Below are 10,961 nucleotides of genomic sequence, written 5' to 3'. Positions count from 1 at the left end.
CCAAAGCTGACTCCAGATGTCCTACAATGAAAACTGGAGGAAAAGGCAGCCCTCCAGGCCCTACTGAAAGCCAGCCAAAGGACTCAGTTGTGTTTGTGCACTATTTTTCTTCGCCCTTTCAAAACCTAGAGGGAGGACAGGCAGCAACTGCTGAGAATCTTGGCAGCTATCTCATCTCCCTAAACCAAACCCTCAGAAGGATGCAGGTTAGAAGTAGCACTGCTGCCAGACAAACATCCGCTTTGTTTTCCTAGCTCTTTCAGCAGATGAGTTGCAGAGAAATGAGGCAGGAGTAGTGGTCCTTTAGTATCCTCAGCTACAGGGACTTGGGCACTGTGTTCAGCAGCAGCTCTAGTGGGTCAGGCTGTTCCTTCCCTTTCTGTTTCCCAGTGGCAGGTGAACGTAGAGCTAGGCTTTGTGAGTTGCCACAGATGGGTCCAGCCCACATGCAGTGTCCAGCAGAGACCTGTGTTTTTATTGAGGTTTATTTTAAATATTTTTTTTTGCAATCCTGTGTGTACGCCTTAGCCATACTTTAGGTTCCTCTTTCCCTTAGTTGTATCCCCACCTTCACTTCATTTTACTGATGTCTCTTCCTAGATGGTTAGGTTCTCTGTAATGTGGTTTTTTGGCACTGGAGTAAAATGGGTGCCCCCTGAAAAAAGCAAGTTACCTACCGAGGCATGCTCTGCTGGGGTCTGACCTGCTAAACCCCTTTTTGGCTGCAGTTCCTCAGAGTGTTTTGTTATGGTAGTGAAAACTCTTTTCAAAACATGTCAGTTCTGGCGGCTTTTTCTTTTCCTGTGCAAATGAGCTAGTTTAATGTCTTGTTTCATTTCTTGTTTCATTGTTTGCTGTTGGGCAATAATCTAATGTGCTCAAAGCTAGATGATGTAAATTAAAAACAGGTTCCAAGCAAAGGAAAATGAGAGCTGCAGAGCTAAGAAAAAGCATATTTCTAGGAGTTAGTCTTTTGAGAAGATCTTCTAGATTCCCTGTTAAGTCTAATACAGTTAAATTCAGTTCTATATACTGTAGTGCCCTATAGCCTGTAGTGGGGCACTAGTAGTCTTCTGGGAGCCCAACATGCTGAGGTGTTAACTAATTGATTGGCAGGTAGATTCCAAACGTGTTGGCAAAAGGCCACATAGATATGTATATATGGAGATTGTGAAGACACTCAAAGACTCAGAGGTGCAAACAGAAGCTTTATATTTTTTAAAAAATAAAATAATTATGCAGAGAAACCTAAGCTTACTGTTCTCTGCTAAAGCATCAAAAAATATTCTGGCAAGCACTCCCGAAGTGTTTGTCCTTCCTCTACTAAAAAATAATTCCATAGAGAATGATACGGAAGATACACTCGACTATTGATTATCAAAAATGCTACTAAATTAGACAAGCTCTATGACTCACAGCAGGCTAGTCAAACACTTCTGAGCTCTTACAACACTATTCCAATCAGAATTTGTGTGGAATTATTTTCTTCCTCATCCAGTAAAATCGTATTACAAGATCACCAGGTGAATTTAAAACTTATGGATCCTAAATTGAAACTGAAAAAAATACAAAACAAGTTTGAAATTTGTCAGGAATGTAATGAATAAATAGGCAGAGGCATTGAAGATGAGAGCACAAGTGGACAGAAGTTGGTCTCCTAATGGAAATGCTCAGAAGATATGGGGTAGAGTAGATAAGTTCTGAAATATGTATGTTTTCCTGGAAGTATTTGGATAATTGTATTGACTCTATAAACAATGTTTTCTCTATGCTTTGGCTCTTCTCTGTTTCTTTCTCTGATTAGATTGGTACTGATTTATTTTTGTCTGCTCTTACTTTCTCATACAGCTTTCTGTAGCCTGGTATTCCTTCTTTCACAATGAGATGGAAAGATACTTAGAATTTCATGTAGCAGGCTTGTAAAACAAAAACTGTCAAAAATATAAAATAAAGAAGCAGCATATTAGGTATTCTTACTTCATATAGCTATAAACATTTTAAGTGTAGTTAAGCTCAGAGCATAGTAATTAACACTGAAGGATCTCTGTATAATTAGTCATATTTAATGTATTTTATGCACATTATACAATGCAAAATTAACCAGAAAATGGAAAATGTTTGGAAATTTGCACTGATAATAGGTAACGTGTTGCAGCTTTTTGAACGTAATTATTTTTACATAAGGCAATACTATTGTTTTTTAAAGGAAGAATTATAATTTAGAGAGATTATTAAATTCACCTTTTCTGCAGAAATGAATGCTACTTTGTGGGCAAAAATAACTGCATGTTTCCTCAGTATAAAACTATATGTTGTTGGGTTTTTTAAGTTGGTTTTCTTAGCCTTTGTTTTAAGATATAACTTTATAATTTAAGATAGAAGTTATGTCAAAATTATTGTAATTTGTACTGTATTTATTTTGCCTTTGCAGATAATACAATGGGGACTGCTGTTTTTTGGTGGAGCAGCTTATCTGTGAGACTGTTGTCTGTCTGCTTGCTGTGTGCATCAGCTGGAAAGCAATGCCAGATCCGAAATGAAATGGCTGACTGCAGTCACCTAAAGCTGACTCAAATTCCTTCTGACCTCCCAGACAATATAACGGGCTTGGACATTTCTCATAATCAGCTAAGACAGCTAGGTCCTGCAAACCTGACTAAATACAGCCAGCTGGTTTACTTGAACGCAGGCTACAACACCATCTCTAAATTGCAACCAGAACTCTGCCAAAGTGTGCCCCTTTTGCAAGTTCTGAAGTTAGAACACAATCAGTTGTATAAGCTTCCTGACAGAGTCTTTGCCTCCTGCACCAACCTGACTGAGCTCAATCTAGGATATAACAGAATATATATAACAAATGATACTTTCAAAACTCTGGAGGTAAGCTCATGTAAAGAAAATATAAATTGGGAATTTACTGTTTCCAGTAAATTCATTGTTTATGCCTATTTGCATCTGAAAATACCCATGATACAATCTTCACTGTTTTTCTAAAGAAAAGGCTGAGTGGCTTCAAGTGCTACAGCATACTAGAGTCTCAGCTATCCTTAGGAGTCAATGCACTCCATCCCTCTTTTCCCTATTGCACCCCATTGCGGCACCTCTCCATACAGGATTTGTGCTGAGGAATAGCAGCGGAAGGTGGCAGGGTGTGGACGTTATGGAATCTGATTTACCTGGGGTCTAAAAATGGTAGCTACACTAAACTCTCAAGGTCAAGGTATAATTACTTAGACTGTGAAGGCCAGTGCTTAGGCTGAACTTAGTGTCACCGAGGATTTTTGAGATTGAGGAAGAGTAAAAAACTTTCTACTCTATCTTTGTTTCTCCTGCTAGGTTACACCTGGTTAAATATTCTTCTCTGTAACATCTATGACCAGCACAAGATGCAGGAAAAGACTATTCCATTGTCTTTGCACCAGGCAGAGAATCATGCAAAAGGGTGGGCTAAGGACAAAAAAAAAAAAAAAAAAAAAAAAAAAAGAGTGGGTACTAATTGTTGTACAATTCTGAACTTTTCTGCTAAACTCAGTATTTCAGTTCAGTTACACAAAGTGCACTTGCATTGTAGGACTGCTGCCTCTCAACTAATATAAATGAGTACAGCCAGTTCTGGTGCTGGAAACAGAATTGAAGTTCTGGCCTTCCCTGCTTTGCTGCTGCTCTGCTCCTGATAGATGCCAGGTTTGAGGCACCTCAAGAAACATTGTGTGGAGTCACCTTCAGGGTAGCATCTCCTTTGCAGTTGCAGGAGGAGTCTGAGTACCTGAGCATGAGCTGGAGTATTGCAAGGCGTACAGCACTATTTTTTACAGGCTGCTACTGCACTCCTCTTCACCTTCCTCACTTCCATTTACAGATGCTGTACAGTGAAGATAGCTGTAGGCCTTTGCTTTTATCACTTTATCTAGAGCTTTCAGTACATTAATTCATAAAGTAATTCTTTGTTTTACAGCAGATATTTTAGCAAGTTAAGGCCATGAACTCAAACGAAGTTACATATGTGGAAGGCTTTTTCCTTCAAAAGCTTGAAAGCTACCATTTCTCCATTTACAAATCTGTTTTAATTATAGTATTGCAACTAATTTGTAGTCAATTAGACCCTAATGCAATATCTCAAACTAGGTCTGTATAATACAAAATAAAAAATAATTTTATTCTATATACTTTTTCTGTTTGCATTTTCTCCACAGAACTTGAATATTTTGGACCTATCTCATAATTTTCTGAAGTCGGCAAATTTAGGATCGCAGCATAGGTTGAAGAACCTTCGTGAGCTCATACTTGACAAAAATCAAATCACTGAGTTAAAAAAGGAAGACTTCAGTTTTCTTAGCAACACCTCATTGAATAGTCTTCATTTGTCATCAAATCCGCTGAAAGAGGTAGGTAGCATTTCAATAGAAATTCAACAGGTGTAAGTATAAAATGTAGCTGTCTTAGTTTATTCTTTGTGATTATATGGCATTTACATTACATTACATTTTTGATCCACTGAGGTCCAAGATAATACCATTCTACTGTGTATAATATTAGTAATCCAATAGTGATACACATAATTATTTTTTATCCCATTATAATCAGTAAGAGCTGCTCCACATAAACCAGAGGTCTCAAGCAAGTAGCTCCATGTACTCTTACCAGGTATTTTTTGGTATGTGCTGAAGGTGAACAGCTGACATACTTTGTAAGTTGGACTAGTTACACACTCTAGGTCTCACTTCCTAATTAATTAAAGAGAATTCTCATTTGTGCCTGTGGGGTACCCCAGAGAAATAATCACTGCAGAAAAGTATACCCACATGTTTCAAAACCAAGTGGGTGTTTTCTCTGCCGCCCATCTCACTGTTCTCTTTGACCCACTTCTCAAGTGTTAGAACACAAAGACTGATGGCAAGCGTGGCACTTCTCAACTGGTTGATCCTTAGCCTGTGAATACTGAATTTGCATTGATTTGGCTTGGGTTTTTTCCCAGTTGATTGATCTGTAAAGGATGTGTACACTGAAACTACAAGAATATGTTGAAGAGGTGTAAGCTTGTACTGCCGCGAAGAGGCAATTCCAGCATCCTCTGGCTGCTTCATCCCTCCCGCCCTCTGGTACAAGCTTTAATGAGGCTATGCACTGAATCACAGGGGAAGCTACAGATTTTGGGCTTGGTTACCTTATGGTCAGGCTGGTTCCCTATCTGTTTCACCATGTGACTGCATATATGGCCATATTGGCACCAAGGGTACAGCGTGTGGAGGACTAGATGGGCCTGCTTCTTTCTATTGCAGTGCTACTTTATGCTGGTTTAAGGTACTCTAATTTTACAGTGCTGCTCTCTGAAAAGCAGCCTTATGCATTTCAGCCATTCTGATAAATGGAGTATTTAATCATTCTGCTGATACATGAATCAAGAGGAATCAAAGGGCCAGCACTATGTGGAGACGTGTGATTTGTACTGTGGGCACCAAGTGTGTAGTATTCCGTTTCATGGGTGCAGTTTCTGCCTACACAGAGAAGCTAGGTTCCCTCTTGGCTTTTGGAAGGCCTAGATAACTTCTTAACAGTTTATCTGTTTTTTCACTAGTATATTGGTCTCTCTAGCAGATACCAGTAAAAGAAAGCTGAAGAAAGAGATTATCTCAATTTCTAAGATACTTTAGTGAAAGAGTTTTAGTAGGTAGTAACAAAATTGTAATTGACTTGCATCTCACTAAGCAATATTCTATCACCTGAAAGAATACTACTAAGAATTACAATAATCATGTCAGAAAGTTTAGCACTCTTACCACAAGAGTTACAAACTCCAAGAAGTGTTTGCTGAACTTGGCTCTGGAAAAACGTGAGTGTAGATGTCAACATTCTGCTTGAAAAATCTCATTTGAAAACCTTTCCAAATTTTTGCATGACCTTTTTCCTTTACCTTTCAGTTTCACACAGGATGTTTCCATGCAATTGGAAATATCTTCGGCCTCATACTGAACGATGTTGAACTTGGTGAAAATCGCACAACGAAACTTTGTACGGAATTATCAAACACAGCAATTCAGAACCTCTCTTTAAGCCATGTGAAGCTTTCATTCATTGACAATTCAACTTTCCAGGGACTGCAAGGAACAAATCTTACAGTTTTAAACCTTGCCCAGAATTCTCTGTCTGTGATACAAGATGACTCATTTCAGTGGCTTTCAAGTCTGCAATATTTAAACCTGAAGGATAATAACATTCATTTGTCTTCACGTTTATTTTATGGATTATCCAAGCTCAAATATCTGAATATGATAAATTCACTTAGTGGGAAAATTGAAGATTATTCTTTTCATTGGTTATACAACCTGGAGTACCTTATAATGGATAATAACAATTTTCCAGGAATTACTGCTAATATGTTCACAGGTCTGAACAACTTGAAATACCTGAGTCTCTGCAACTGCAACATAAACTTACAAAAAATAACTAACAAAACATTTTCATCACTTGCCAATTCCAGTTTACAGGTTCTCAACCTCACAAAAACAAGAGTCTCTACAATGGAAAGTGGGGCATTTTCCTCCTTAGGACAACTGAAAATCCTTGATCTTGGTCTCAATGAAATTAGCCAAGAGCTCAAAGGTCCTGAATTTAAAGGTCTCAATCTTATACAAGTTATTTATCTTTCCTATAATAAAAATGTGACTTTGCGAAGCGAATCATTCATTTTTGTCCCAAGTCTTAGAAAACTGATGCTGAGGAAGGTGGGTTGCAGTAATCTGGCACTTTCTCCTTCACCTTTTCATCCTCTGAAAAATCTTACTGTCCTGGACATCAGCAATAACAACATAGCAAATGTAAAAGACGACTTGTTTGATGGACTTCACAAACTAAACATTTTGGATTTGCAGCACAATAATTTAGCCCGACTTTGGAAACACGCAAATCCAGGTGGCCCTGTTCTATTCTTAAAAGATCTTCCCAACTTGCATATTCTTAACTTAAAATCAAATGGCCTTGATGAGATTCCAGTTCAGGCTTTTAAGGGTCTGTTTCAATTAAAATACTTGGATTTAGGATCAAATAATTTGAATTTGCTTCCAGCAACTCTGTTTGATGACCAAACCTCTCTGAATTCATTGAACCTTCAGAAAAATCTGATAACCTCAGTAGAAGAAAAAGTGTTTGGCCCACCTTTCAAGAAGATGAGAATTCTAGAGATGGATTCCAATCCATTCGATTGCACCTGTGAAAGCATTGCTTGGTTTGCCGATTGGCTTAATGTGACCCAAACATATATACCTGGTTTGGAGTCCCAGTACATTTGCAACACCCCACCTAAATATTACGGTAGTTTGGTGTTACATTTTGATAGCTCAGCCTGTAAAGACAGTGCTCCATTTAAGCTGATGTTTGTGATCACTACCATTACTGTGATGCTGCTCATTTTTATAGTTCTCGGTATCCATTTTGAAGGATGGAGAATAGCTTTCTACTGGAATATTTCAATAAATCGAATACTTGGATTTAAAGAACTTGATAGACAACAGGAAGAGTTTGATTATGATGCCTACATTATTCATGCAAGACAGGACAAAAATTGGGTGTCCAAAAATTTAATGTCTCTAGAAAAAAATAACCACTTTCCAATTAAGTTTTGTTTAGAAGAACGGGACTTTGAAGCAGGCATATCTGAATTTACAGCTACAGTTGACAGTATAAAAAGGAGCAGGAAGATAATTTTTGTTGTTACTGAACACCTTTTGCAGGACCCCTGGTGCAAAAAGTGAGTATCATAAATTTTTTTATGTAAGGGGCAAATTTCTTAACAGATTTTTTAAAAGAAGTTTTTTTTTTTTCCTGTGTAATTTAATAAAAATACAATTTAGTTATAAAAAAAGTTTAATATATTTACTTAATATCTTGTAACTTCAGAATTATTCTGTTAATTGTTCCACATGTTCAACAGTAGAAATTTGAATCTCTTAGTCAATATAATTTTATATTTTTTCCCCTATAACTCAAGCTGTCGTCTGTGCAGAATACCTTCCTTAAAATGACTCATTTGAAAAGAAGGCAATAGTGGGTGAAATCACTATCATTCAAAGATGTTTTTTATTTGCCTTTAAATGATTCTTTTCACCTTTCTTAGTGTAGCAATCTTGAAAAGAGAGGGACTTTTCTAAACAAGGCCATATCAAGACAGTAAAGTTAAGCTATATTTTAGGGGAAGGTTTTTGATCTAGTTAGCAGGTAACTAACTAAGATAAGTAGTGACAGTTTTATATCACAGACTAGACATTAATAACCCTGTTTGAGTCCAGTTTGCAATATGCTATTAAAGGAAATAGTACAGGAACTGTTTACGTTTTTTCCACATAGAATAAAACATGTATTTTTGTCTTATTTTTGCTTCAGTTTTAAGGTGTATCATGCTCTTCAGCAAGCTATTGAACAAAGTCGGGACTCCATCATATTGATCTTTCTTCATGACATCCAAGATTACAAACTGTATTACTCACTTCACCTGAGAAGAGGAATGTTCAGGTCTCGCTGCATCTTGAACTGGCCAGCCCAGAAAGAACGAGTCAGTGCATTTCATCAGCAATTAGTGATGGCACTTAAATCTCACAGTAAAAAGCACTAACTTTTGACAGTACAGTTTTGACAGTATGGGGTCATTTTGTTAAATGTTTTCTATCACTGGGAAACTAACAAGCCTTCATGAAGACTTGAAAAAGTGTGTCATGCTGGAAAGATATGTAAGAGTCACTGTAATTTAAATTTAGTTTTCTATTTACATGTTTTTAGTGATATTTTAATTCACATAAACTGAAGTAACGTTGAAATACATTGTGATTGAAAATTGTTTAAGTCTGTGCAGCAAAAACGTGGTAGAAATTCTGAAAAGCAATGAGAATAAGTGATATTCTAGGACAAATATCCGATGTAAAGACAGGATATGCAAAAGAAAACTCAATAATGATAAAACAGCAAATTCTGTGTAGAAGGAAGAGTGGATATAACTGTTTGGTTTGATAACACAAGGCAAGATTCAGTGAAATTAAAATTGGAAAGCTTTCCACGTGAAGCATAGTAAGTAACATGGGAAATTATATTTCTGTAGCTGAAATCAAGAAACAGTGGTTCAAAGTGAATTGTAAAACCTTTTTTAAAAGAGGCAGCCATATAAAGAAACTTGACCCTATGAGCAGGCTGTTCAGAACAGCACTGAAGGACTGCTTATGCCTTCTGAGTGGGGCTAGTACTGGTGCCTATCAAAACCAGACTTTCTGATGAGTAAGTCAACTCATGTAATCAGTGTAGTATGACTTAAAAAAAAAAATGTTTACTCTTGCCTGATGAAATTCAGTGAGCCAGCAGAAGGATACTGCTATTGAGAGATGTGAGTAGAACTCTATTCAGGTCTTTAAATAAAACTGGAAATCAATATGAACACAGCTGGTGCACCTGAATAAAATGAGTAAAGGCATAGATATTTCTGTATCATAATCAGAAGACAACTTTGTGGGTGATGTGGTGCTACTGTAATTACATGCTTAAAACTTTATTACTGGTGGAATAACAACAAGAAAAATAACCTGCCAAAACAAATAATTTTAAACCATATCAGAAATCGTACAGTGACAACAGTTGCAGGTAGTGTGGGAGACAAAAATCAAAAGTAGATTAATTTCAATTTTTTTGTGTCTTTTTTCTTTATGACTGCATATAGTTTTGCTTTGGTAGCTAAAAATAGAATTGTAAAGAAATCAGATTAAAATCTGTGGTTTAATTTCTTATACATTAATGTAGGGTTTTTTTTTTTTCCTTAACATACCTTACAGAAACACAGGCTAGTTGGCAACTGCCAGAGCATTAGGAGTCGAGCATATGGACTAGTAGTTTGATCTGGAGAAAGCAGAGAACCAGCAAAATATGCTCTGAGAATCTGTTTATAATGTTTGAGACAGGTTGCAATTTTATGGAGTGTTTGAGCACAATTTATTGTAAGTTAAACACTAGACAGTCATGTGTATGTCTTTTAATATTTAACTGCTACTCCAAGGACCTTATAAAACTTTCTCTGTTTTTAGTAGCTTTGTAATTATTCAATAGCTGAGGACTCCTTTTAAAATTGTTTTTTTCCCCCCCTGCATAGCATTCACCTCATCAATTTCAATATTATCTGTTCCAGAGCCATTCTACTGCTCTGGAAAACAGTTTTCAAGCAGTTCAATACTTAACCTTTCTTGCTTTTAATCACTTAAACTTTCTCATGATTTGTTATATGTGTAGATGAAAAATGTTGCTTTTCAATAATTTTGCATGTCCCATGATGATAAAAAAATGTAAATTAGAGAAATAATTAATGAAACAGATTTTGCATGCACTGTAAGAGTGAAGGGAGTGTAGACTGTCTTCACTTGCTCAGGAAGTCCTGAGTGAAAACAAAAAAGGCTTTGTTTACAGTTGAAGTGATAGATGATGATTCCCTAATTACAGTAATAGGATTATCCCCATTGTGATGCTTTCATCTCCTCTTTCTGACCTTTTCAAGCTAAGTGACAAATTCTTTCTTCATGATTAGGTCATGAAAGTTGAGCAGGCAAGTCGCTAAGGATGGGGTGGCAGGTATGCACCATGTCAGTTGTTCTTTCTCTTATTTAAAGACTAACATGTGAAAGAGTTCCACTGCTTCCTAAATATGTAATGACATGTAGCAGAATTTCTCATTCCAATGTTAGCAATTCACATGGATATTAAAAATTACATAAAGATGCAGTTAAAGCATGGAGAAATGTTGAGGTGAAATGTGATACAAGAGGTCTGACTACATGATCAAACGGTCTTTTCTGACCCTTAAACTCTGACAAAGGACAGTGTGTCTAAATTCTATATACCTACTTCTACTCTGCACCTGGGCATTTGTTTGACAATATTTTTGATAATAAATAAATGGGTCTACTATGGAGAGAAGTTGTAAGTGCTTTCAGGATTAA

At 36.7% G+C, this 10,961-nt stretch overlaps 1 protein-coding gene across 1 annotated transcript; it reads left to right on the top strand.

Moving 5' to 3' along the window:
• The first annotated feature begins 2,436 nt into the window (after positions 1–2,436).
• On the top strand, positions 2,437–8,605 carry TLR3 (toll like receptor 3). Its single transcript, XM_054382926.1, has 4 exons — positions 2,437–2,880; positions 4,194–4,385; positions 5,919–7,744; positions 8,377–8,605. Exons 1-4 carry the CDS (start codon positions 2,440–2,442, stop codon positions 8,603–8,605), a joined length of 2,688 nt encoding a protein of 895 aa, XP_054238901.1. The 5' UTR covers positions 2,437–2,439.
• The last annotated feature ends 2,356 nt before the right edge of the window (positions 8,606–10,961 follow it).

The sequence above is a fragment of the Indicator indicator genome, chromosome 8, assembly GCF_027791375.1.
Source record: "Indicator indicator isolate 239-I01 chromosome 8, UM_Iind_1.1, whole genome shotgun sequence".
In the NCBI taxonomy this organism is placed as follows: domain Eukaryota; kingdom Metazoa; phylum Chordata; class Aves; order Piciformes; family Indicatoridae; genus Indicator; species Indicator indicator.
This window is presented reverse-complemented; position numbering and strand designations above follow the sequence as displayed.

Bases quoted from the DNA above. Each gene is read 5' to 3' on its own strand.
- TLR3 (XM_054382926.1), top strand. From the start codon at position 2,440: ATGGGGACTGCTGTTTTTTGGTGGAGCAGCTTATCTGTGAGACTGTTG. The intron at 4,386-5,918 runs GTAGGTAGCATT...TTTACCTTTCAG, and splicing joins CATCAAATCCGCTGAAAGAG to TTTCACACAGGATGTTTCCA. The intron at 7,745-8,376 runs GTGAGTATCATA...TTTTTGCTTCAG, and splicing joins CAGGACCCCTGGTGCAAAAA to TTTTAAGGTGTATCATGCTC.